The 27304-nt window shown below is 39.4% G+C and overlaps 2 protein-coding genes and 1 long non-coding RNA gene across 7 annotated transcripts in view; 2 read left to right on the forward strand and 1 right to left on the reverse strand.

The window, feature by feature from the left end:
• parvb (parvin, beta) lies at positions 1-17723 on the forward strand. 2 transcript variants are annotated; one of them, XM_044124099.1, is made up of 13 exons: positions 1-366; positions 10215-10304; positions 10778-10848; positions 10946-11048; positions 12094-12234; positions 13601-13716; positions 14607-14665; positions 14778-14797; positions 15031-15095; positions 15212-15280; positions 15511-15612; positions 15689-15761; positions 16956-17723. In XM_044124099.1, exons 1-13 carry the CDS (start codon positions 252-254, stop codon positions 17030-17032), a joined length of 1101 nt encoding a protein of 366 aa, XP_043980034.1. In that variant the 5' UTR covers positions 1-251; the 3' UTR covers positions 17033-17723. The 2 variants fall into 2 exon arrangements, with proteins under 2 accessions (XP_043980034.1, XP_043980035.1); XM_044124100.1 differs by having other exon boundaries at positions 15034-15095.
• On the reverse strand, positions 13727-27024 carry LOC122835230. Its single transcript, XR_006371287.1, has 3 exons — positions 26893-27024; positions 20108-20263; positions 13727-14310 (listed from the first exon to the last, which is right to left on the reverse strand). It is a non-coding gene; the product is annotated as an uncharacterized LOC122835230 (long non-coding RNA).
• The window catches only part of parvg (parvin, gamma), a 14050-nt gene continuing 7078 nt past the window's right edge, over positions 20333-27304 (forward strand). The window contains exons 1-7 of one of the 4 annotated variants that reach the window (XM_044124098.1): positions 20333-21339; positions 23055-23168; positions 24115-24179; positions 25127-25229; positions 25365-25508; positions 27031-27146; positions 27221-27276. In XM_044124098.1, coding sequence (XP_043980033.1) covers positions 23105-23168; positions 24115-24179; positions 25127-25229; positions 25365-25508; positions 27031-27146; positions 27221-27276 — 548 coding nt within the window. In that variant the 5' untranslated portion in view covers positions 20333-21339; positions 23055-23104. Of the gene's footprint in view, positions 21340-21464; positions 21683-21717; positions 21816-23011; positions 23169-24114; positions 24180-25126; positions 25230-25364; positions 25509-27030; positions 27147-27220; positions 27277-27304 lie in introns of those variants that run through there. The other 3 variants (XM_044124097.1, XM_044124095.1, XM_044124096.1) reach the window with 3 other exon arrangements.

Consider the following 27304-nt stretch of genomic DNA (forward strand, 5'->3'; position numbering starts at 1 on the left):
CCATGTGAATCATCTGTGTCAAAGCCAAACCACCGCGGCTGCCTCCTGGAAGAAGCCTGATTACTGTGCCGTGTGTGTGTGTGTGTCCGTGTGTGAGAGAGAGAATGAGACAGTGTGTGTTTGGGCTGTGATTGGATAATCTGAATGCAGATCTGGGAGGAGTGAGCGGAATAACAGAGTGAATAAGAGAGACGGGGGTAAAATAATAATAAAAAAAGGCTGGCCCACAGAGAAGAGCCGCAACAAGAACCATGTCTCTGACTCCGAGCGCATCTGCCAGCCTGCAGCCAGCAAAGATGAAAAAAGACGAATCCTTTCTGGGGAAATTAGGAGGAACCCTGGTCCGGAAGAAACGGGCTAAAGAAGGTGAGTCGGTTTAGAGTATTTCCTGCTTTAAAGCGTTTTTTTGTTGTTGTTGTTGTTGTAATAATAAGTCCTCTTGTGTTTCTGTCCATGGTGCTGCAATCGCATGATTTTACATCGTGGAGTAGGAAGGTTGTTTAAAACGCAAACGGGTTTTGATGGTGGTGAAGCTGCTAAAAGTTAACACTTCTCTAGAGGGGAAAATGGAAGGCATCTATTTATATAAACAAAGACTTCATAGACTGGAACTCCTCTGGCATTCAACATGAGGTAAAGATATATAAATAGATCAGAGCCTCAGTGACCTGTTACAGGAAATGCCATTTGATAAAGAAAAATTAAGATTATTAACTTGAAACAGTCTTTATTTTTCTCCTATTATTCTTTGAGTTCAAACAGCTGTTTTTATGTCCTTAATCCACAGAGCAGTTTGGTCAAGAGCACAGCTGCAAAGGTTTATCAGCCTCAAGCTGTGTGTGTGTGTGTGTGTGTGTCTCTATCTCTGTGTGTGTGTGTCTCTCTCTCTGTGTGTGTGTGTGTGTGTGTGTTTCCTCACAGCCATGTGTTTGCAATTTCCATTAAAGCAGACCCACCGGCAGGAGGTCAGAGACATTTTAATTGTTTTAGGAGGAACCCTAGATTCCAGGCTTCACCTTCCAAGGAGAATGTTCTCTCATTTCAACTTCTCTTAACTCTTTATGGATCAGGCAATGCAAACCGCTTTTGTGCAGTTTAATAATCCCCCCCCCCCCCCATTTAATTTTGTGAAGATACTAACACTGTTGGATTTAAAAATATATATTTAAATATATAATGTTTTTTTTTTAAGAAATACCTTTTTCAGAAAGGTTTCAGAGGTTTTGATGTAAAGCTAAAAGGTTTTTGAAATATCTAAATTGGAAGATTTTCTTTCTAATTTTGAGGAGATGACAAAAAAAAGAAAAACGCTCCTGGTTGTTCTTCTCCTTAAATAAAATTACTGTTGCCTAAGTTCAGATAGTGGCTCATAGTTAAAACTCACATTATGATCATTTCTGACTTTCAAAAATTAAAATATATATTAATTTATGAGGAATTGTACAATTGATATAAGTATGTAAGAGGTGATCTCAACCGTTCTAGGTAGATCCAGCCAGCAGTTTAATTGTCTGAAACAGCAAATAACTTCAATGGATTTCAAAATAAAGAGTTTTGTCTCGTCCGACTTGTGTTTCAAAAGCAGTTTTGATGTATGTTTGGGATCATTTTTCAGCTTTAACCAAACTTGGACTTTGTCACCCACTCACGAAAAATGGGATTTCCAAATCTATGTATAATAGATGTAGCTATAGCACAGTGTTGGGAGCATAATGTTTATCTCTAGTGGCAGGGGCGCCGCCAGGAATCTTGGGCCCCATGACAATTAAATTGGGCCCCCCTGCGCAGCTGCTGTTACATTTTTTTTTGAGTCTATCTGACCCATCAACAGCGCCACAATTTTAAAGGCTTGCAACTGACTTGCTTTCTTTGGTCCAATACTGATAACTAGCACAATATTTACTGCTCACGAATTTTACAGCCAACAGTCCGCATACAGCATGCAAGTAGGTTGCTTAAATTTTTTCTATTAGTTTTAGATTACTGAAACGTCTCACCCCACAAGCAATCAATCAAAAGCAACGTGCAAAATACACATAAAGCAATCCAGACTTCTCAAAAAATGCTATGTAATTGCAGTATAGAACTTCAATAAATAATATGTTTTCTCCATATTTGTTAAAGCTGTCATCATGTCGTGACAGTTTGTTATGAGACAGATAATCTGTGAAAACAATCAATCTCCTCCACCACCTCCCTGAATTACTATTTCTGGATAAAGTACTGCAAAGTTCCAACCAATCAGAACCGGGAGGAGGGTCTTAGCACTGTCAATCAACATCACTCATTTGCTGCTAGATGTGCTAATGGTGGAACAACAACTTATCATTACAGGGAAATTGTTTATCTGTCTTCACTGGTAGCTATGCTAACTAGACTGGGTATTCACAACAGGCTATGCTAGCTACAGCTAGCTACAGCCCTAGAGTAAATAACCCCATACCTTAAAAGCAGGTTATAATTAAGTTTCAGAGTCATGTTTGCCAAAATAATCTATATAGTTCAAACAGAAAATAAAATTTTATTCCCTTTGTGCCTAATGTTGCTAATTTGCATCGTACGCAAATGTACACTAATTTCAGGTTCAACAGTCCAAATTAAGAATCTTTAGTTAACGCATGGCTGACAACAAAAACACAAGTAATGTTTATATTTAAATAATTGAACATAAATGTATGGATCCTCTCATTATCTGAGACGGACTCACACAGATAATGGTCAACTAATCTCAGATCAGTTGAGTGGAACATGTTTAAAGAGACAGTAGCATCGTAGCTGTTGAAGGCAATGTTGCTGGCAGAAGACGACGTGTTGCCTACACTCGGTAGATGAGTTACACTGTTGGAAAAGTTGCCTCACATTTGCTGAATAATCATTTACTAGACACCACAACATGTGGTTCAGTGCTATATACTTCTTTTACTGTGAAACAGGAGGGAACGTGTCACTGTTTCAGAGACGATGGCGTATGACTCTCTCTGGGCGAAGTGATAAGCTGGAAGGAAGTCTGCGTTTCGGCGACAAGATTGGAATCAATTTGTGGGCAGACAGTGCAGTTCGCTGGAAAATGATGAGGGTGTTCTCTCATCCTGATTGTTTTGACACTGTGGTTACACCCTAAATATACAACACACTGTAGAAAAAACAAACAGACTGGAGGATGGATGGCAACAGCAGTGAGTCATTACACTCTACGTGTAGCATGTTTGCTTATTTTAGTATAACTTATTTGCACTGTATGGTAGGGGTTGAACCAATTAGTCGACTAGTCGACTAGTCGACTCTAGGACATCTCGCGAGTTTTTACATTTCATGTCGACTAGTCGCAGTCATGTGATTGCCGGTGGTGACAGCCTGTGCTGATCTGACAGCACAGTAGGCTATACGTCACAAGACACAAGAAAAATAAGTTAATACATTAGTTTAAATGATATGTAGATGGATGCATATTTGTGGTTTTACAGTGTTTTTAAAAGGAGATGGAGTTGCAGCTGCAGTCAACTACAAAACACGAGCCGTCTAAAACTCGCCCCCTTCCCGCTAAGGATGTCACTTAGCCGGCTCGCGAATGTCTTTGTCACGACGATCTAACTAATACATTATGATGTTATGTTGCTGATTAAATAAAGATCTGTGGTAATGCCATCTAAAAGATGTGCGTTTCCTTTTGAATGTTGGTTTCCCAGCAACTTATTATTTATCATAAACTATCCCGATGTTTTGTTGTTTCACTTGTTGCTGTTCTGTGTAAATGCCGTATTTTTCCGTGAAAACGGGTAATAAAGCCTGTACGTTACTCCAAGTTTGCGTCTTGCGTTGCTAAGATGTCACAACGACTAGTCAACTCGACATCGACTCAACTTTTATCATGTTGACGTTGACTAGAAAATATCTTAAATCGTTCAATCTGCTGAGTCAGCAGAGCTTCCTGCCGCGCATCGGGCGGAGGAGAAGCAGGTGGTTTCGTTGAATTCAGCTGTAACCAAACGGGATCCGTTCATAACAAGTTTGGCTTGTGATGTTCCAAAAGCACCATGTAGTCAGTGTGATAATTTGACTCCTATAGTAACTATCCAGAGATCATCAGCATCAGCCGGTGTTCAGAAAAAAAAAGTCAGACCCGACTTTGTGCAACAAACTTTTCCCCGCTGCTCACGAAGAATGATCTGTTTATTGCTCTTTTAATTCTCCATAATAGACTTAGTAAAAGCAGGAGAAGGGGATTGTGTGTGTGTGTGTGTGTGTGTGGGGGGGGGAGGGGGGTTAATATTTGCCGTGAAAATAGCTAATAAAGCCTCCAAGTAGTTGTGAAGGGTTTTTGCGCTTACGTCACTATGACGTCACCGTGACTAGTCGACATCGACTCGACTATTATCATGATGTAGTCGACCTTAAAAAATATGTAGTCGTTCAACCCCTACTGTATGGTAGCTCTTGATTAATTAAACGTTTTACTTGAAAATTAAGTTTTGAACAGTATGTACCATTTCATTGTTATGCGATTATTATTTTATTAAAAGAGGAACTTACTCTAGTTGTACCTAATTTCTGCTGGATTTAGTTCACTTCTATTTACAAATTTACGAGCTTGTATTGCAATATTCAGTGTCTTACACAAATTTATTAGAACCACAAATTTGAATGTATATTTTTATAATTTCATGTGGCTGACCAACACAGTGCACAGTCATGAAGTGGGAGGAAAATAAGAATTTTTAAGTTTACAAATAAACATCCATAAATAGTTTTATGCATATTCAGCCCTCTTTACGATAACAAAAAAGAACTTTATTAATCCCTTTCGGACTTTCCCTCAGGGAAATTGTTGTACATCTACAACGGTGCCCCTAAATAAAAACAAGTTACATAATTTTAAGTGTAATATCTGCATTCAGAATAAATTAAAATATTCTCTAAAACGTATTGAGGTTTGTTGGAGAACGTTATACATTAGTGTCTTCAAGCAAACATTGCCATAATAATGTAAACTGTTTTTGACCTAATTGTACCTTAACAAAACATGGTAGTGGCTGTATCATGCTGTGGTGATGTTTATTTTACAGTTGTGTACAAACTCACATCTTGCTACTCAGACTTTGTATTGTAATGCAAAAGTTGAAAACCATGTTTTATACTTCCACTTCACTTTTCTTCTCTGCTGGTTGTTGACCCGTCAATCAAAAACCCGATGGGATATATTGCAGTTTGAATGTGTGACATGATAAAATGTGGAAAAATAATAATTTGCAGGGAACTGTAATCACACCCGACAGCAGGACTTTGTTAAACTGAGCAAACCTGTTGCATCGCAGGTTTAATTGTACAAGTTGCTACAAAACATAAACCTGTTATATTCAGTCTGAGTCGTGATCAGAGTTGGATTTAGATTTCAGACTTTATTACGAACATCAAACTCGTTGTTGTTGAATCATCGTCTCACTTCCTCGATTCTTTGACAGCTCAAACAAAAACAAATCCTTTTTATAAGGAGCAGAAAATTAACAGATCAAACTTTAAACATCTTTTTTTAAAATGACTCCCACACATAGATAACGGGGGAGAAAAAAGCTAAATGAATTCCAGCTGTGGGGTCTGACGTGTACAACCCACTCGGACACCATCCTCTCCTTTCTGCCGTTACTCACCGATTCCAGACTGGATGTAAATAACCGGCGCTAAATTTAAGCGGCCGTCTGTCTGTCTTCTCCGTACTACGGCCTTATTTATATCCTCCCCTGTGCGCCTCAGTCAAGTGGCTCTTTCCCAGCCGGAGGAGGTCGATTTCATTCTGCTTAACGCCGTTGTTTATGATGCACACAGATTATAAGTAGACCGTCTCTAATGCAAAGGGAACCTCCCTGCAGTGGTTTTGATAAATCAGTGCCATTTAACCTAATCGTCTGTGTTGACAGAAGCTCTTTTCTTGGCTTCTGCTGGTCTAGAAGATTAATGGTCATGGCTGCAAGCTTTGTGAGTATTAAATTAGAATAAGTGGGTTAACAGGAACACAGTCGCAGCCCAGCTGATTATACGACGCAGCAAAAGATCGTCACGGCACTATTCTCATGCACAGTGGATTTGGTCGTAGTAACAAGGCCATAAAACTTGCAGCAATAATATTAAATATGTCATTATTCACTGATGTAACACGTATTGTGAGTGTGAGAACACCCCACGGTCAGGGCTGAATTTGTGATTTAAGTACACAGACACATTATAGTGCGCTTTCAAAGCACAAACATCTGCTGAATGCAGAAAATGCCTCTAGAAATAGAATTTTCTCCCATCGTTTTGGCGCCCTCTCTGGTGCGGCGCCTCTATGCAGAGCCACTTGTTGCGCCACCGGCTGCAGTGACATCAGTTTTTCACGTTTACCTGTGATTGTTCCTCAAAGTGTGCCAAGTCTCCACATCCCGGACCTGACCTGTGCGCTCTGACCTAATTGGCGTCCCCTTCCTGTGACGCACACACACACACACACGCACACACACACACACACACACCCTCCTCTGATGAACCTGCCTGGTAGCTGCACCGCAGAGGTGGGGTGGAGAGCTGTGACAGAAATAAACACGTGATGACGCCCCTGCCTCTGCTCAGTTGCACAGATTGCAACTTACTCACACACACCCTGCTTACAAATACTCTCAATATTTAATAGTTCTTATTCTGCGACTGGTTCCTTTGCTTGCTCGCCGGCTCCGAAGAGGATCCGGTGTGTAGTTTTATTTGGGGGTTGGGGGGGAGAAGAGGGGACATGGCCGGGCTGCTGTGTGGGACTAAAAGGAAGAAGCAAGGTAATCAGATTTTTTTGTATTTTTTTTATTTTATTTTTTTATTGCTGGACTATTAGGAACTTGCAAGTGGAAATGGGGAAGCGGGAGCTGTCAGTGCAGCCTTGGTTAAATGTCAAGAATCAGCAGCGCACTGCTTGAGTAAATGAGTTTTTTTTTTTTTTTTAAACATTATGACCATTCAGATGCACCCCACATTGTTAAAAGCAGCAGTGAAGCAGTGAGATGGACACGCAGGCAGGAAGCAACAATTATGAGGAATTTCAGTCCGTCTGATGTGTAATTACTAAGATAACTGCTGATCTATAGTACGATTAAAGGCTCGATGAGAGGGTTGAAGCAGATAGTAAATCTTTGGGGAACCCTCAGGCTAATTCTGTTTATCCTCTCATGACTCACCCCTTTGAGGTCGTATTACTGTTCTAGCTGTGCTATAAACACACTCCGGTTTGTTCCCTTTGACGTCCATCTTCTCCTCCTCTGCCCTTCCGGGCTTTAGGAATAATCCAGGACTTGGATGAAACGATAGATTTGGAAGCATTGATTGCGTTTTAGCCTGTTGCAGGTTGTGCTAATTGAAAAGCAGGAGGATAAAACGCATTATGGCCATTAGGAGCAGAAAGCCCTTAAATCTCCTGGCGCGTCGCCGCAGTCTGCAGCCAAACGTGCCAGCAGAATTATATTCTGCTTAAAGATGGATTCACAAGTGTCAGAGTTTGTTTTTCACAAAGAGATTTCGAAGTTATGACCCTGCTTTCACTACCGAACAACTCCAAGGTTACAGAGAAGGTTTTCTTCTTCTTGTTGTTTATAGATTGGGCAGTAAATGTGAAGCAATCTGTTCTGAAAAAGGAAATAAGAAATATGAGAAATTTTTGGAATGAAGCTCAGAGCCGAAACCAGAATAAACATTTGCTAAGTGCTCAACAGCAAGGATGTAAATTTTGATGCAAAACTGATTAGCTTGGAGATCCACATCAGGAAGAGCGTGCAAATTTCACCAGACAGTGTACACTATTCAGTTCATTTAGCTTGTACACTCACTGGCCACTTTATTAGGCCAGATCTACCACCTCCCGGAGATCTACCACCAGGAGGTGGTAGATCTCCTTTTTTTCTTTTTCTTTTTAATCTTAGGAGTCCCATCAGAACCACCCACATATTTGTCAGCTGCACATCACTGATATAAATCGCCTATTCCAGCACGTCACACAGATCCTTTTTGGACTGAGATCTGGTGACTGCGGAGGCCACTGGACAAGGACAAGGAATCCATTGTCATGTTCAGGAGACCTGCTTGAGCTGATTTGAGATTTGTGATGTAGAGCATTGTCCTGCTGGAAGTAGCCATCAGATGAGTGCTCTGTGGTCATAAGAGACTATGGTACATAAGGTATACCATGGTGTTTAAACACAGTCAGTAGCCTACTACAAACTAGTTCATTTACCCAGAAAGTTTGGTTCATTTGAGGAGGTGTGAATCCGTAATCGAACTCAGACGTTAACCAAAAAGGTAAATTCTGGTCTCGGTTCGGTTGAAGTGAACTCTGGCGCAGTTCGAATGCATATGGAACCGGAGACCTCTCCGAAAGCTTAAAGCGGGTAAAATTCTGGGTAAATGCAACCAAAACAGGCCATTGCTTTGGGAGAAATGACTTGTGATCTTTTACAAAAACAAGAGGAACCCTACATTCGCTAAAATCTGACGCCACTCCATTTTGATTAACATTTGTCAAAGAGGGAAGTTGCACTCAGTCTCTTCTTCAGAGGTTTTCATGTTTCCTCCAGTGGTGTACTTTGTAATTCCTCTGTCTTGCACCGTCATAATGATCCCCTACAGTCAGTATCCACTCCACAAGTTTATTCTTTCTCTATCTTTTTTCTTTAAAATAAGTTTCTTGGCTCTACTGGCCTTTAATTTGACAGCGAATGGAAACAAGTGGGACTATGTTGGGTTGTTAGTAAGTTAAGTATGCAGGCTTAGAATGACACTATCTTAGCCAATCAGAGCAATCGTTTACAGTACATGATTGGGTCTGAGTTTAATGCTTAATCACAGTAGCCACATTAAAAGGAAATACATGCTATGTGGTTAGCTCATTAGTGTGCAATAAGAGCTGAAATGGCCAAGGTGTAGGTTTTGGTATAATTTAGAATGTGTTCCTTTTTTCTCGCCAGTCCTCTCTAAATATAAAAAACGGTGTGTATTAATGAAATCCTCTGCATGTGTGTGCAATGCAGCAAACCTCAGATGAAAGGAAGTCAACCTGGAGGCTGAACCCCAGTACTCAGCTGTTTGGTTGTGACAAACTGGAGCTGTTTAGTTTTATTTTTTTCATATTTTGTTATGTTATAAGCAGAAAGCTGAATGTAAAAAAAAAAAAAAAAGCATGCTTTTCTCTAAGCCATTGCATCACAAACTCTAAACTTCATTTTCACAAACAGTATTTTGGTTTGGTTTGACTTCATTGAACGTGGTGTAATAAAAGAATAAACAAAGTTATTTACAAACATAACAAAAGAAGAACAGTCATGAAGTATATTTACACATTCAAAGGAGTGGGTAGAAATTATTTTTACAGCCACCTCTTCCATTTGTAGCATCGGCAGATAAATTACTATTCATGTTAATTTGGTTTTTAACCCTCTTTAATATTGTTTTCTACATTCATATCTGAAACTGGTGCAGTGCATTCATAACTGCATGCCCCGTGTAAGCAACCTTTATTTTTTTAACATGTTAAAAGAGATTTCCGAAGTGAATTTACCGTAATACATTAATATTTGACAACTTCATTAAATAGTAACAATAACATTGATGATAACAGCAGAAGCTATTTCTCAAATTACTGTAAATCACTTTGGATAGCATTCGTAATTGTTTACCACACGTTTATATGGTAGAAAACATTCAGTGTGGCTGTATATTTTATTAAATAAAGAAGTTCAATATTTGATGCCACTGATTTTTTTTTCTTTTTTTTTTCAGTTCTATTTCTACGTTGTTACAATTTGGTAACAATGTCTTTAATCTTTACGATTTCAGTTTCTTCTCACCTTAAACCCGTGGTTCCCAAAGATTTTCTGGCTCCCCTATGGATTACAATAAAATCCCCCCCAAAAAAGAAAAAGAAATCAACTGGTCACACACATGGTTCACCCAGACATAAACTTATACACATATTTTGTTTTCAAACTCCACTGAAGTTTATTTCACACTTCAAGTTGCAACAAAACAAACTACAAAACATCTTTACTGTGAAACACTTTTGTGTAACTGTTTTTTTTTGTTTTATTCATTCATACTGCTTCCCGTGCCCCACACTTTGGGAGCCAGCGCTTTAAATTATATTTTTAATTTCTCTTGCTAATTTTTAAAGCAATCGACCTGATTTCTCCGCGTTGTTTCCGTGTCACCAGTGAGCGATCTCCATGAGGAGGGGAAGAATGCCATCAACGCACCTCTGCTTCCTTCTGCAACAGAAATCCATCCAGAGGACACTCTGCTGGGTGAGAGCGCTTAACTCCACATGCAGCTGCAAAAGAACCATTTGGACCTGAGGAGCACCACACACATACGTCCGGTTGTGTTGAATTTAACTATGAGTCACGGTTGGGGCGTTTACTGCTTCCAGTTCTTCAGACTAATTCCTGAAGGCAGTGTGTCAGAGGGTATTCAGGCCTCAAAGGTCAAGAAAAGGACTCTGCTGAAACAGTTTGACAGCGGAGAAGGAGGAAGTGAAAGTGGGTGGAGTGTGGATGCCCTTGAACTCAGTACACCGTGAAATCATCTCTGACGCATCTGGGAGGAAAGGCTTGCCTTATCGATGGCTGTAAAGTTATTTTTGAAGGAAAACCTGTCATTGTCATATTTATGAACTAATGAAGATAAATGCTTTCTAACTTGAATAAAACGTTGTTAGAAGCGACATTATTCAACTCATGTTTCATGATTATTGTTTTGACATTGTTTTTTCTCACAGAAGAAAATGCTGAAAGGATCATGCTGGACCCCACGTCAAGGGAAAACCCTAAATTTAAAGATCTCGTGAAGGTAAATGAGACTGAATGGGGTTTTGTGCACCGAAACAAAAGCTGAATATGTTCAGAGCAAAACAAAACACCCCGATCGTACGAACTGGATCACGCAGGTGCTGATCGACTGGATCAACAGCGAGTTGGAGGAGGAGAGGATCATAGTGAAAGACCTGGAGGAGGACTGCTACGACGGACAAGTGCTGCAGAAGCTGTTCGGTAGGAAATGGTCACACGTTTAAAAGAGTTACAAAAAACCTGAGAGGAGGAACACTTTGGCAGACAGCGGTGCTGGTTTTCATTTCCTGTTCTAAAAATGTGAACTAGATTAGCTTCTTGCTGTTCTGTTTGCCAGGTGGGCACTAACGAGTCATGGCTCCCGAAACACCAGCACGATTAGCCCCAGGATTGTATTTCTAGAAACCATTTAATTGGGAAAACTGGAAACCTGAAGTTCAGATGAATGTTCTTGTCATTTAGTGTTGTGTAAAATCAATGCGTTTAGCGGCTCTGTTCGATTGAATGTGATTTGTTTTGGCTGATTTAGGATGTAAAGCACCACCCCCCCATGCTCATGGTAGGATGGTGCACCCCCATATTTGTCTTTTGTCTAATTATAAAAATAAAGGTTTCAGAAGAAAATCAGATATTAGTAATTATTTTTTCTTTTATATCTTTTAGCTTGAAGATATTTCTTTTTTCTTTAAAGCACTAAAAGTTGTTTTTACATTTTCATTCATGGGGATAGAGTTTAAAATATCTGTTTTAAAAATAAATGACTTGCATATGTTCAGTCAAAGCCATAAAACTGATTTTTAAGCTGAATGATCACATTCAAAAAGTGGCTCAGCATTTCTGACAGGCTGGTTGTCCATGTTGGGTTTTTTTGTGCACTTACACAAGTTGGCCAGCAGGTGGCTTTGTATGAACTGTCAATCTAGTCCAAAGACTTGGCTTATATATAGCACAACACCCAGATATTTACAAGAAAACAAATGGCTTGTGACTAGCTGTCTATTTTAGTGAACATTAAGGATGAAAAGAACCCGGTGTATTTCTTAGTGTTGAACACAAAACAGTTCACATTTAAAGCCAAATGTTCTTCAGCTGCTACCAAGGCATCTTTTGCCCCGTTTCATTCTTGCAATCAAAGTCCTTTTTTTGCATTTGTTCAGCTGCTGGCTGCTTTCTATGTGCAATAATGTTTGAACCGACACAGATGAGCTCCGACTCCTAAACCTCTCCTTTTCTCCGTCGGCGCCAGAGAAACTGTCGGGTCGGAAGCTGAACGTGGCGGAGGTCACCCAGTCGGAGATCGGACAGAAGCAGAAGCTGCAGACGGTTCTGGAGGCGGTCAACAACACGCTGAGGCCTCACGGCTGGACGCTGGAGTGGAGTGTGGACTGTGAGTTCGACAACCTTTTCAATCAGTGACTTCTTGAAGTAAACACACAAAACATGTACGTACAATTTTAATGTGTGACACTTGGTCCTGTCACAATAACTAATGTTTCTGGACGATTAATTGTCCCAGAAGTTATCACGATAAACAATGATATTGTTGCTTTGAGACAATTTGCCAGTAACACAATAATAATAGAGGCACAATAATGTAAGAACACATTCTCAAAGTTCAATAAACATTTAGCACTGGAACTGGAAGGCATTTTAAATATCCAAATAAATCAACAAAACAACAGAAACAACTAAAATAAATTATGAAGTGGCTGGAAACAAAATTATCCTTCAAAAGAAAGGTTTAGTTGAGACCAAAACTCCAGTCTGAAGACTTTTACTATCCAACTTTTGGAAGAAAGAGAAATCGATAAATTTCTTTTAATTTATGATGCGATTATTTGATTTAGTGATTATTGTGGCAGGCCTAGTGAAACTGGTTACACACAACTGAGAGTCTTCATTTTTAAAACGACGAGTATTTCCTTCTAAACATAGTTGGGCAATGCAAACATCACAAAGAACTTTCTAGATGGATAGATGCACTTTCCTGCCAAAAGTATTCACTTGTCCGTCTTCAAGCACATCCCGGATGATCTCAAGTAATATCCCATTATTAATTCATAATGGATACTCTGCTCACCCGTTGCCCAACATTTCATCGTCTTCGGCTTCAGTCTTTCTGGGAAAGCTTTTTATTTTTCATGAATGTTTGACTATCCTTCCATTTGTGAGATCGGTCACTATGAGAGGCCATTTAAGCTGTAATGTATTCTTGCCTCTGCATACACTTTCATGCTCCATCATAGTCTTTCCCTAGAGAGTGTGGAGGAGTGTGAGAAAACAAGAATACACGATGGGCTCAGCGGTTTGTGTTCTTGCACTTTTATGCCATTATTGCATTTATGTTATTTAAAAATGGTGTCAAAACAATGTTATTGTTTATCGCAATGAGTTCTGAGACAATTTAAATTTGCTATTATGACAGGAAACTGAGCAGATGACCAAAACAAGATGTTTTGTCATTAAGACATGGCGTTGCCATGCAACAAAGCTGTGTGGTTGCCACTACAGACAGTTGTTGCCAGATGCAAGTTTTTCAGGGAGAGGTGTTAACTGGAAGCAAATAAATAGTGAAGCTGAAGAGGGAAGACGTCAGCGCTCTACATCTGGGTGTTTATGTCAGTCAAGCCATGTTGTTGTAGCGGAATTTGGCACATTTTTTTTCTGATATTGCACAAGAATACACGATGGCCTACCTAATGAAATTCCTGTTAACATTAACATGACTTTCTTTTTCATCATCGTCTCTGCAGCGATCCATTCAAAGAACCTGGTGGCTATCGTTTACTTGCTGGTTGCTCTCGCTATGCACTTCCAGGCTCCCATCAGACTCCCCGAACACGTGACTGTGCAGGTGGTGGTGGTAAAGGTAGGGTTCCATTGAAAACACTGAAGGCAAGAATGTGAATAAATGTGAGTAGTAAAACTATTGATTTAAATGCTTTCTTTCAGTTTGTCTTCAGTATTTCAGTTCAGCTAGTAAAATTCATGTTTGACATAGACTCAACAGAGTCTAAGCTAAGCTACTGCTGCTAATATCTTCATGTCTTTCTCCATTTAACTCTGTCTTTTGCTGCGACTGACGGTTGTCAGCCATTGCAAACTCTTCTCGATGATCGTGGTGACATTTCCGTATGAAATGTTATGTATGAATTATGCATTTCTGTTAGCTCTTAGCTGTAATAGCTAATATAAACAGAAACACAGTGAATGACTTGATGTACAATGAATTAAAATTTAAATTTTTGGATTAAATTGTTGCAACGAATTAATCTTTTAGCTGTATTCTGTTTATTGGGATGCATTTGCTTTTAAATTGTGCGTTACGTACTTTATGGCTTGTTTCCTGGGATGAAGGTGTACATTTCTCACTGTGAAAACGGAAATCTTAATGATGCTGTTAATACTCTTTGAGCGCCCCTAAGTGGTTACTTCAGGCGTTGGGCATGAGGAGTTGATGGATCTGCGTTAGATGAGATGAAGTAACAACATTAATGGGTCATTGCTGCTGTGGCATTTCTGGTGCACAATTTATTTATTTTTTAACGTGTAAAAAAGAATTACGTGTGAGACGGTATCAAATGTCCAGAAAGGGGATCCTGGAGAGCCAATTCCAGAAATATCTTCACACTCTAACTATGTGGAATAGTGTGGCCGGGGTGTTATTAGAAGCAGGAAATTAAAACTGTGGTTGATATCGTCTTTATCAGCAATATGAGTTACTCTCTGAAGTCACAACTTTTATTTCTGTTCATGCAGAAGAGAGAAGGAATCCTGCAGACTGCTGTCGTGGCTAAAGAACTGACCAGCACCACGGAGTAAGAGCTACCGAGACATGTTTATGGGCCTTTCCAGAAGTGCTTCGTGCCTGCAGCTGAGGAACAGACTAATTAATTATGTCATTTCTCTCATTCGATTTTTTTGTTGCAGAATGATGCTGGGGCGATTTGGTAAGTTAAAGAAATCCGAAACACTGTGTGAAAAAGCTTAAAGAACTAGATTACCTTGGTAACAATCTGAATTCAGATTGTTTTGGTTCTTCTCATATGTCAAACTAGAAGTGAACACGTGCTACTTCAGTCACAGAGAAGAAAATAACAAAACATCTTTAATCAGATGAGAATAAAACCTGAGTCATCATCACTCAGTGTTTGTACCTCCTTCAAGTTGTTTTCCGTTCCAGCAGAGCGGGATGCATTTGACACGTTGTTGGATCACGCGCCCGACAAGCTCAACGTTGTGAAAACGGTAATAAGATCTTTGCTTTAAAGTGAACTTTACATGCTGTTTCTAAAGTTATGTTTTTATTTTTATTAAAGAATGTTTTGTAAAAATGCTGAACAGTTTTTGAATTCTCCTTTCAGTCCCTCATCACCTTCGTGAACAAACACCTGAACAAGCTGAACTTGGAGGTCACTGAGCTGGAGTCTCAGGTAGCTTATGGATATATTTTTAAAATCACATCCTATCCAAGAAAGTCGTGTTATTTATATGTTGTCTAATATTAAAAAACAAAAAAACACATTGTGCATTACAGTTTAATCAATTTCTTTCTGTTATTCTTTTCACTGGATGACATTTTTAAAGTGAATCCCTTCATGATGGGTTATGTTGAATGTGTCTGTCTATTATACATATTTATAAGTTGTTGGTGTTTCCCTAGTTTGCTGATGGAGTGTACCTGATTTTGCTGATGGGGCTGCTGGAAGACTATTTCGTCCCTCTCTACAACTTTTTTCTCACCCCTGAAAGCTTTGAGCAGAAGGTTGTCTCACTTACAGAAAATTAGAAATTAGAATATATATACATATATATTAATTGCCAGTTTTGCTCCTACTTAGGTTCACAACGTGGCATTTGCCTTTGAGCTGATGCAGGATGGAGGCCTGAAGAAACCAAAGGCAAGACCAGAAGGTATTCCACCATTTCACTGCCTTAATATTACTGCAGATTGAGAGTAAATTCTTCTTTAAAGAAAAGGAAAAAATAATCAAAATTTCAATACCAATTAACACAAATTGCATGAGTTTAACTTTTAAAAATAACCTAATCTTTACTGCAGTAGCATGACCTATAGCTGTTCATGAAAAGTGCTCCTTTAGTGGAAACCTGGTTTATGTTAAAAAGCACAACTTTTAGGTATGGTGGAGAATCAGTGATGCTGTGGGCCTTTTTCTGCTATTTGATCAACATTTTATGGCCTCTTCGACTCTTTACAAAAACTTTTTTTTTTCTTAAAGGGTCGACTTTTTTATTACCCATTGAATAAATGTGTTAAAGGTTTCACTGAATTAAAAGATTTGTGTACTTTAAGGTTGGTTTTTGTTTTTAATGCTTCTTTACCAGGGAAGTCAATGAATGTGCAGGAAGCTGTCATTACCATGATCGTCCAGTAGGTGGTGATCTCGGCCTAATCTGTAATCACTTGATTTGTATCCTGCTGAGCTTCTCACCCCTTGCTTCTGTTTATATAAAAGATGGCACCTCAAAACTTAGCTATGACAAACTATTATCATTTAGATTTAATATTTAGATTTATAGTCATAAGTATCAATCTTATAGTTATTTACAGGATGTTTTGATGTTATTTCACTGTGTGCAGCCATAGTGTAAATGTCCTTTCTCCTTCTATAAACAAATCACTACTTATCAACTCTGCTCCCAGCATTTACACTAATTCAGCTCCTTCCAGCTCCTGCAATCCCAGCTGCTGTGATTATCTTTCATCCCAAGGTTGATTATAGGCAACAAGTGAGATCCCGAACAGAGAAACGCTGACTGGCCCCCCGGTTAACCCAGAACCAGTTCAAATGATTAATTCAGCTTAGTCGCTCATGTAGCACACTGCGACACCTCCAAAAAAGAACAGAAACCTACTTTTAGCTTCCAAAATTCTCAACTAGGAGTAATGCAATCATACGATAATCATTTGCGAATTCTTGAGGATCTATTTTAGGCTGCGGCTCCGTTATAAAAGTCGGAAAGAGCTGTTCGAAGGAAAGCAGTCTGACGCTTATCGCGCACCAGACTCGTAATGTGGAAAAAAGAACCTTCGTGGAAGAGCAATCTAAAAGTAATTATCTCAATTGTTGCATATGTCTCCTGCAGATGTGGTCAACCTGAACCTGAAGTCCACCCTCAGAGTCCTCTACAATCTGTTCACCAACTACAAAAACTCTGACTGAACCCGTTTCCCTGGCAGTACTCTGGCCAGAGTAACTCTGAACACGCCGTAACGACGTTAGCCCGGGCTAACGTCGTTACGGTCTGGACACTGGAAGGCGGCCACCTGGGACTGAGGGACATCATCATTATCTGCAATCCAAAACCCCCCGGAGGAAAGGGCAGAACGAGGCTCTGAACGTTCTTCTTTAATCATCGTCTTTAATCCAAATGTCAGTATTTATTTATTCCATCCTCGAAAGTTGTCTGCGACTTAAGAAGCAGGGCGACCTTTAGGCTCTGCATTTGAATACAGCCGTCATGGGAAAACGACGACACTGGAGAATGTTTGTGCTGAAGTGAACTAATTGCCTTCAGCGCTGAATATTTTTGCTGACATTTTCGGCAAAAATATTCAGCTGGATCGTGGAAATGGAACTGAAATTTTAGATTAGAATGTTTTTTTCACTTTATTTTTTGTTGCAAAAAAAGAAAAAGAGAAGCCAGAATCAGAATAGAAAGGTTATATTTTAGCTCTTCTTCTATTTGCTCAGCCTATGCAAAACTCAAGCCGTTAACTCTGTGAGATGTACGAGATACAAAGCAGTCTGTTCAAAACTTGTACCGATAAGTATGTTGTAAAAGTACATGAATGTAATAACTGTCCTTTAAAACTCATATTTAATTAAAAATAGTTTAAACAAAGCAAATCAACTTATAAACCAGTTGTTTTTTTTTGTTTTTTTTCCTTTTGGTAACATACGGGGTCAAAATGACTGCCTAGGTTCAAAAGTATAAGATACATGTGTAGAAATTAACATTTATGTTAAAATCAAACAGACTGAGACACCAGGATTCTCTGAAATGAGCACAAACATGATTCTCCTGTTTAAAACCTCTTCATCTGTTCAAGACGACAACTTAGTAATCATTTTCGGTTAAAGTTTTTGTTTTATCTACAACACATTGCAGGGCTACTACTACTACTCGTCTTGAAAACCGTCACATAAAGAAGATTAAGATGTTTCTCACATCTTAATCTGGACTCTATATACTGATTGTAGAAGAGACCGAAAGAATCAATTCCTCATGAAATACATTAAACTGTATTCAAAATATGAGGGATCCCCCAGATTTTTTTTTAAGCACAAACTTCACAGCTGATTGCCAAGTAAAACTGAATATTTTACACTATTATGAAGGCATCATTAACTCTAATTTATACAGGAAGATTTGCTGCGACAGGCAGAATCATTAAGGCAAGGCTCTGTTTATTTCTGCAGCAGTACGACACCAGAGTTAAACACTGCAAAATAAGGTTCACCTGATAAATGTAAAATATTTCAAATGAATTAATAAAAGCAAGATCATTTTGATGTAAAGAAAAAGCTACAAACCTTTGACAAACACGTGCAGAGTTGAAAACGCAACTCCAAAATTATACTGAAGATGAACACAATACATAACTAACCCATAATTGACTCGAAGAAATAAAAACACATTAAAGCAGCAAATATAGAAAAAAAAAGAAACCTAATTGCATTTCTTTTCAGTTCCCGCACCCACAGACTTGTCAGGATGAGACTTTATGCAACACAGATGTGTTTCTCTGTCATCAGAGGATATGGGAATGCCTCAGTTTGAAATGTTCTACTTAAATAATTAGTCATGCTAACATAATCACAATAATTTAGACTTGGCAGCATTGGCTGTCAGACAAGCTAATGCTGTTTATCAGTGCAGCTCTGAGCACAAACGCTGCAAACGACTGGATACTGTTTTCTGTTCTAGTTTTTCTAGAAAGCTAGAAACAACATAATATGGTGCCTGAATTTTGCAAATATCTTCTCTAAGCTAAGATAATCTACACCTCCTAGACGCTAGCTGTTCATTAGCATCCGTCTTGCCGAGGCGGATATCACCCTAACATTCGCCTCGGCTTTATACAACAATGCCAAATAAAAAAAATCCACAGATACTTTCAATTGCAAAAAAAAAAAACAACTTTGGTTCTTAAAATTGTACTCATTCCTGCTAAAATTTCAGGTTTTTGTGAAGGAATGAGGCAATGATAATCATTTTCAAACTCTTTTAAAAGAAATAACCCAATATTTGTCCCAAACTACTGAATATGACGACAGACATGTGTAAAGGAAGCATGTTTACAAACAAAAGAGGAAGCACCTTTAAAACAATCACTTTGGGATTTAATTTCCATTCCCAGTCTGCATCCCTCAGGCTAACATGGTAACTTTTGCCCAAACTCCTGAGGGACTGTGAGAACATTTCCTGTGTCTCCACAGATTTCAGATTTTTAGCTCGCCTCCCATGAAGTCGCTCTTTTGTTGACTTGGACGTACACTTGGATCAGGAAACTGCCAGAACCATATTTGATGCCAGATTCGCATCAAATCGTGATTTGCAGAGAGGTTTTAGATGACATTACCCAGGCCTGGACGCTCCTTCAGGAAGAAAAGACCTTATTCTCCAGTCTGGATGTGCAGAATATACGAGCTCGCTAAACACAGCCAGAACTTGTTGGAAACTTCTGCCGCATCTTCTGTGTTGCTGTGGATATATATATATATATATATATATAATTTTTTATTTTTTGCTACCGTCCTCCAGACTGACGCTGTTGTTATTTTGATCTTTGACAACCATTTTGAAAACTGCGATGTTAGCTAAAGGCTGCAGCCAAGCAAATGTGGAGGAAGTCCTACCTGAACTTTGTTTCTGAATCATTGGATCTTTATGCCGGGGTTCAACTCAAAATGTCCGAATCCATAAAACTGAATCAGAAACAGAGTGTAGCTCTTACGTAAGCAGACTATTGGCAAATTTTGTTATTACAGTTCTCCCATCTAACAAATTTATGAGTTACACATGATCAAAAACGCATGTGAAATTCATATGTATGTATGAATTTTTATTTAGTTTTTTAAAGATTTACTTTTTGGTAAAAAAAAAAAAAAAAAAAAAAAAAAAAGTAATTTTTTACCAAATGTTTCCAAGTAGCAGAAACAGTGAAGGATTCTGACCTTCTATATTCTATATATCCAGTTTTCTAAGCTGTAAAAGCTGATGTTGCAATGTACCTTAAGTGCAGCGTCTTCCCCGCGTCTCAGGAGAGCCCCGGTCTGGGGCACCGTCGGGTTTTTAAATGGGTCTCGGTTGAGGTCTGGACTTCTCTCTCTGCTCTCTCTCTGTGCTCCTCCAGTGGCTGCGGCCGCGCGGTGAAACCTGGAGACCTGCTGAAAACGCACAGCGCACGTCTGCCCAGGCATTTTCTAACCAAACTGAATAATTGAGAGAATAGATGAGTCAATCTAGACGGAGATCTTACTGCACCTCTCAGCTGCAAGTTTTTTTTCCTCCTCCCTCCCCCTCTCATCTTCATCTCGCCCGGAAGAAATAAAAGCCCGGAATGAAACTGAATGAGGATTTTATTTGGTGCCTTACGTGTGCGATAGGTTAGATTTGCTTTGGCTCTTTCAGAGAGAATGGCTTTGGAACAGGCAATTCCTGCAATTTGGGTAGAGTAAAGATATTATGGATTTATTTTAGGCCTTTATTTTCTTGTCTCATACCTTTGTTGCTATGGTAACCTTCCACATCTCCCAAATTGCCCTTTCGTCTCCCTTATGGGTGGTCTGCATTTCCCCGCCTTCCTTTCCTCTCAACAATGCAACAACCACTCGCAGGTTTTCTTTCTCACTTATTTTTCTACGCTTCAATCCGGTTTTCATTTGGTCCTATTATTACTTTTTTTTTTTTCCTTTTAGCCGTTTTGGATGTAGAATTGACGAGGCTGGACTCCAGATGTCAGCAGACGGAGCCAGCCAATCACAAAGAGAGAAGTTTGAACGCTTCAGGCCTCAACAAAGTCACGTATCCCCCAGGCTTCTGGAGGCGAAGATTTCCAAACAATGCATATATTTCTCACCTCACACGCACTTGAGTTTATCAAAATCCCAAATACAGATCGTGTCACTGAACGCGAACAGTCTGATGTGGAAATGTTCTGCTGCAAAGGCTTGTATAAAAAAAAAACAAAAAAACAAAACAAAAGAGGAAGTGCTACCTTCCTTTATGCCACATCCTCTCAGTTGTGCTTGTCTTCCTTTTTGACACTCAGATGAGTTTTGTCTTTGACAGTTATCTGCAGTTGGGCCTGTTGATCTCACAGATCTCATTAGTGTCTCAGATCGTAGCGCAGCCCTCCAACTTCCTGCACCCTGGGTTTTAACGCCTTTCTTTTTTGGAGTTAGCGTCTTCAGCAGAAACTCCCCCGGTCTTGTTGTGGTGGCTCTCAGGGAGCTAGCTGAAGGTAAGCTTATTCAGAAAGCCTTCATGTTTACGACCTTGTTTGAAAGTTGCTGTCAACCCCAGGAAATAGAAGCCACACGTACATAAAACACATGTGGGGTGGAAGGGGGGGAGAAAAGTTGCTCAGGGAGGGTTTCCTCTTTTTTTCCGGATCCAGGAAACTACAGCTCGACATGCTTCATGTCATGTCTGTTTTGTCAGGATGTGTGACTTTGGGCGTTCGCCGTGCTTTGTGTCTGAAACCGTAGGGGTTTGAAATATTCTGAGGTAGAGGCAGAGCCATGCGACCCTGCAGGGCTTCGCGGCACCAGAACTCTGCTGTGTGTGCTGCTGACAAAAAGGAAGTGAGCAAACCTGACATTTCCTATTTCGGTGTAAAGAGTTTTTTGAGTTTTTTCAACATACTTGTCACTTCATGTGCAGAGGGTTGATTTTGTCATGATTTGCGGTTGTTGGTTCGGACCCAAAAGCAGAGAGGTGAGGCAGCCACTGAGTTTGATCATTTAATGAATATTTATAGCAAGTACAAAAGTCCAAGCAGCGCAGGTGAGCAAAAGGCTGGGAGCTCAATCACTGGTAAATTTTATGTGCGACGGCTAAGACGGGGAAACACAGACACGGGTGGGATTAAATACACAAGATTACGCCGAGATTAACGCCGAGAGGACCGGAGACCGCTCTGAAAGCAGGAAGTGGTCTACAGCACGGGGTATTCTGGGTGAATACAACCAAAACAAACACTCGTGGGAGAAATGGCTTGCGGTCTTTTACCAACGTCAAAAGAGAACTCCTACAGCTACTCCATTTTTAAGAAAAAAAAAAATCTCTCAACAATGTCTTGTTTTGAGGGTTTCGTGTAATTTCTTTCAGTGATTCTCAGTGTTCTTGGTACAGCGCCACCACAGGCAAGGGGGAGAACTGGTTTTTCAAAGGGTTTGTTTTGTTTGACAAAGTGAGGTGAAAACGAACAGCAGCCCCTGAAAATGTAACAAATGTTGCAGTTCTGGTTCCCAATCGAATCTACTGGAATATCAAGTGTGAGAACGCCATGAGTGACATCTGAAGGGAGTTGGTTGAAATAGGGGGAAATTATACACTACTGCCATATTTCATAAATTCACAAGGTTTTTCCTAGAAAACTTGCTAAGCTTGGTGGTTGGGTGCTAGTGCAGTCATTCATCCAGCGGTCCATTGTGTTTTTGAGTCAAAACATGTTTAAAGTTAACAGGAAATTTGAAAATATCACTTGGTAATTATGTGATTGAAAGATAGCATATTAATACCTGAACACCAATGTCTTAATAAATAAGAACATAAAAAAAAAAGAAAAAAACCATTAAAAAGTAAGTGATGTTTAGCCTGGTGGGAGCACAAGTAAAGTCTGGTGGCCCGCCAGGCTTATAATAACACTGAGTGAAACACTGACCAAATAAAATGCACTAAAATTTGTGGGGGCCATGTAAGAAAATGTGAAAGAAAAGAAACACATTTGCAAGATGCTGTAAAACATTTCAACCTTAAGCTGCCTGTCAGTCGAATCAGCATCCTCCCTTCCAGCAAATCAGAAGTCAGTTTGCTACGAACACATATTAAGCTATTTCTGAAAGAGGGACTTTCTTCCAACACGGCTGATAAGAAGTGTTTCTTCATTCTGCTGCCGTTTGCATGTTCAGCTCTTCCTCGGACGACGTTTGAGAGCCTCTGACTCCTCGGCAGATTCTTGCCAACAGGTCAGCAAAGTGACCGAGCCGTCCAGAGGAGGGGAGATGGAGGCCGCCGCTTTTGAGTACCACAAGAAGGAGGAAGCCCTGGAGGTGGAGTCTTTTCAGGGTATGTGTGTCCTAAATGAAGTGGAAGGTTGTAGCGCTTTCAGACACCCACCTGCCGTTTTGGGCCATTTTCCCTCAAATTGATTCAGGATTTGTTGTGTTTGAAATATTTAACCAGCCTTCATCCTCAAACTTGTTCAGAACTGGAGACATATAGAAATTTTAGTTTTTCCAGTGAGACTAAACTGAGGTAAAAGGACCCTGTGTTTTTTTGTTTGTTTGTTTGTTGTTGTTTTTTTTTTAGTGGTCATAGCATGAAAATAGATGAAGACACACATTTAAAAAAAAAAATCTGAGTAAAACAATACTAATAAACAATTTAAACATTATTATTAAATAATTTCAAAACGTACTGTAGGCATCCTTTAGAATCACAGATTGGAGTTTCCCAAACAGCCTTGAGGTTGAATAAAAGTGAAATTTAGGCAAGTGAAAAATCCACATAGATGAAACTAAAAGTGTAATTTTTCTATATTTCTCAGTGTGAGATAATGATACATAATTGAAAAGTGAATTAATTTTTTTCTACTTCTCTGTCATGGGTACAAGTGACTGTGAAGGGTGGCATAAATACATTGTTATATCTCAATAAGTACAAATATGAGAGCATTTCCACAGCCTTCTGAAGTTGACATATGACTCCGTACATACATGATATATTTTCCATCTCGTTCCTTTTTCAGGCCTTGATGGTTTTATGAGATGTTTGACCCTCGCGACAACTCCTGACTGCATGTGAAAACAGCAAAAGTTGGCCGAGATTAAAACGCTAAAAGGGCAAACAAAAGCCCTGCAGAGTCGAGAGATGATTTTCAGAAATCAGTCCGTTTTATCCATTATCCATAAAGCATTTAAGTGTATTTTTCCAGCCAAAAAAGATTCTTGGCGATGTAAAAAAAAAAAGATTACTGAAAGCCATTTAATAAAACGTCTTCATTTCTGCACAGGAGAGAAGAGGAAGCTCATCCAGCCGACATCCTTGAAAGACCCCAAACTTGAAAACCTAAAGCAGGTAGAAGAAAATTTCTTTTCTTTCCTGTCAATGAAAAGACTTATCTCTGATACATATTTCCTTGCACAAAAATTTTCTTTGCCATTTTGTAATTTCATTATGTAACAACCTCAAACTTTGGCACATTTTTATTTTGTTGAGATTTCATGTGACAGAGCGACACGTGTGAACTGGAAGTAAAAGTTATAAAAAAAAACGGCTTTCTAACTTGAGATTAAAAACTACTTGAAACTACACAAGCTAATGCAAATGGATGCCGTACTTTTCAGATTTTCTTTTTTTAAAGTAAATAAAGAAAATCATAAATATTTTTTTTCACGTCACATTTTCTTGTTAACCTATCTCATAAAATCTCATTAACATGCATTGGATTTTGTGGTTGTAACATGGCAAAACGTGGCAAAGCTTAAAGGTTATGAATTTTTTTTTTTTTTGCAACAGTACCATTAGATCAGAGCTTTGTAGTGTTTTAACTGAATATAAATATATGTACTTTTGCATATGAATGCATGGTACCGAACATCAATCATACCTGATGAGAGGCAGAGGGGGAAGGTTTTGTGAAAGTTTAATGAACATAATTATAAGAGGTGATAGGAGACAGATCAGACTGTCTCAGTGGGGAGTCTGATGGATCGCAGTTTAAAACCCTTTGTCGCAGATAAAAATAGCAACTTAAGTATTTCAGGCACATAATGTTATAAACGAACCCTCAAATAAAAAAAAATAATAAATGCAAGTGAAACAGCAGATTTTTCCATATCTGTCCATTTCATTATCACGTCGTCTCTGAGAATACAGAGCTAATTTAAAAAGCAACTAGGCTCTCATGCTGTTATCTGTTTTTGTTTTTTTTTCATCTGCTCCATTGGAAAAAGAAAAAAAGCGTTTGTGAGAAGATGAGGTGTTTGATGTTTCTGACTGTGTGATTAATTGTGTCCTGAGAGGCCTTGGTGGACTGGATCAATAAGACTTTGAAAGCAGAGCACATTGTGATACAGAGTCTGGAGGAGGATCTGTACGATGGACTCGTCCTCCATCACCTGCTGGGTGAGCTGTAACACGCTTGATGTCCCATTAAATCACTCAATCGTGATTTCAATAACCGGATTGAGAACAAATGAAACGGGCAGTCCCAGAAGCTTAACCCCGAGCTCATAAATAATGTCTTCCTGGTTTCTGCAGCCAGATTAGGCAACGTGAAGTTAGACATGGAGGAGATAGCGCTGACCAGCTCCTCTCAGCTCCGTAAACTGGAAGCCGTCATGACAGAGCTGGACAAGATACTGGGCGTGGAGGACAGCTGCCCGATCAAATGGGACGTCAAACGTGAGTCAACGCAACTCGACTTGGATTTGGCAACGAAAAGCAACAAGTGAACAAATGTCCCCTTCTGGCACCGACTTCAGCTTCATTTCATAACAGGCTTTGGTGCTAGCTTGAGGGTGCCATCTAAGCTCACACCGGCTGGAAGAAATTTAAAAAGGGAGATCGAGTTAGTTTGAGAAAAATAAGACCAAGAAAACATGGGAAATTTTCCCAGATTTTATAAGCAACTGATTATCTCAATGTGAAATTTGTGCGCACATATTTCTGTCGTGTTATTTTTATGATGACGTGACCTTCTGATGATGCAGAGCGATGTGACTCTCAATTTAATCCAGGTGTTACAGAAAAATCTGTGACCCATCATTTTCTGTGACTGCAAGGGGCGGTGTAGTGCATTTATGCTGCCCAGAATAATCTGTGACCAGTGTGATTTTAGCTATTTTAGGGTAAAACATTATTATAAATACACCCGGATTGCAGTGATGAGGTGGTAGAACTCTGAAAGATAGTTGTTTTAAACTCTGACATTATTCTGCCCAGAATAATCTGGCCATTTCTTAATCTGTTACCGATTTATTAAATGGCCACAGTTGGTTTGCATATTTTAATGACAGCACATAGGGATTGAATGCGATGGTCAGTCTTTACCCTCAAATACAAAGCAACTACATTATATTTTCTCCGTCAATGGTTTATAAAGGAGCCATGAATCTTACAATCCCAGCTGTACCAGAATTTACGCGGTTTTTGCACTCTATCGCCCCCTGCGGTCACACAAAATGATTGGTCACAGATTTTTCTGTAACACCACTTTTGGAAATTGCACTTCCTAAAAATGACAGATCTCTTTTAGTTTGAGTGTTGCCTGAATTCAGACTTATTTCTCGGTAGCCAGAGCATGTTGATACCTCAGCAAACATTCTTTTGCCATCCTTCCCCCAACCAAAAGCTGGAGACAGAACAGTTGTTTACCTTTTGGAAGACTAGTGCAGTTTAATGTCTATTTGTTTCGATTTTTCTTAAAGGCATGGTTCTCAGAAAGAAAGATGAGGTATTAATACTCGTAACAGATGTGAGGTGAGTGATTTCAGTTAGTTAGCTAATTGCTGGCCTCCTACCTCAGAAAGTACTCTGGCAATAACACCGAAGTCCACCAGGTAATGCTAGCTGCTATGCTCACTGACAAGCTAACTACCGTTAAGCTAAAAGCTATGCAGCTATTTCTTTGTATTTTATGCATTTACACACCAAACAGACATGTTTTTATGGCATAGGAAGGATACAGGTATCAAAATATTACAATATGCTTAATATGTGTCCCTGATTTCCCTGAGTCATGAAGCCGTTTTTGAGAACATCCCTGAATGTCGTTCTTCACAATTACCTTTTAGTTGTGCTTCTGTTTTGTTTGTCCGAGGTCCTTTTGGTTTATCTTAGTTGCCACACAGTATGTTTTTGAGACCTGTCCCATCACTCCAAGCTGAACGTTTTTTTGTTTTGTTCTCCGTTGTTTGTCTGTCAGTCATCCACAACAAAGATCTCCTAGCTACCATTCATCTGCTGGTTGCCATGGCAAAAGCCTTCGACCCAGAGCTAAATCTGCCACCGAATGTGAAGATTGACGTTGTCATAGTAGAAGTAAGTCTTTTCAGCCCCAGACCTGTCTGGTAAAATTCCCACACAGCTTTGGCTAACTTTTCATTTTCACCCAGGTAAGCAAGAGCGGAATCAAATCTGAGGTGCAGACCGAAGTCCTGACAGAGGACAGGTGAGTGGATTTCTGCATCTTGCTTGTC

This window comes from Gambusia affinis, linkage group LG08 (assembly GCF_019740435.1).
Source record: "Gambusia affinis linkage group LG08, SWU_Gaff_1.0, whole genome shotgun sequence".
Lineage (NCBI taxonomy): Eukaryota > Metazoa > Chordata > Actinopteri > Cyprinodontiformes > Poeciliidae > Gambusia > Gambusia affinis.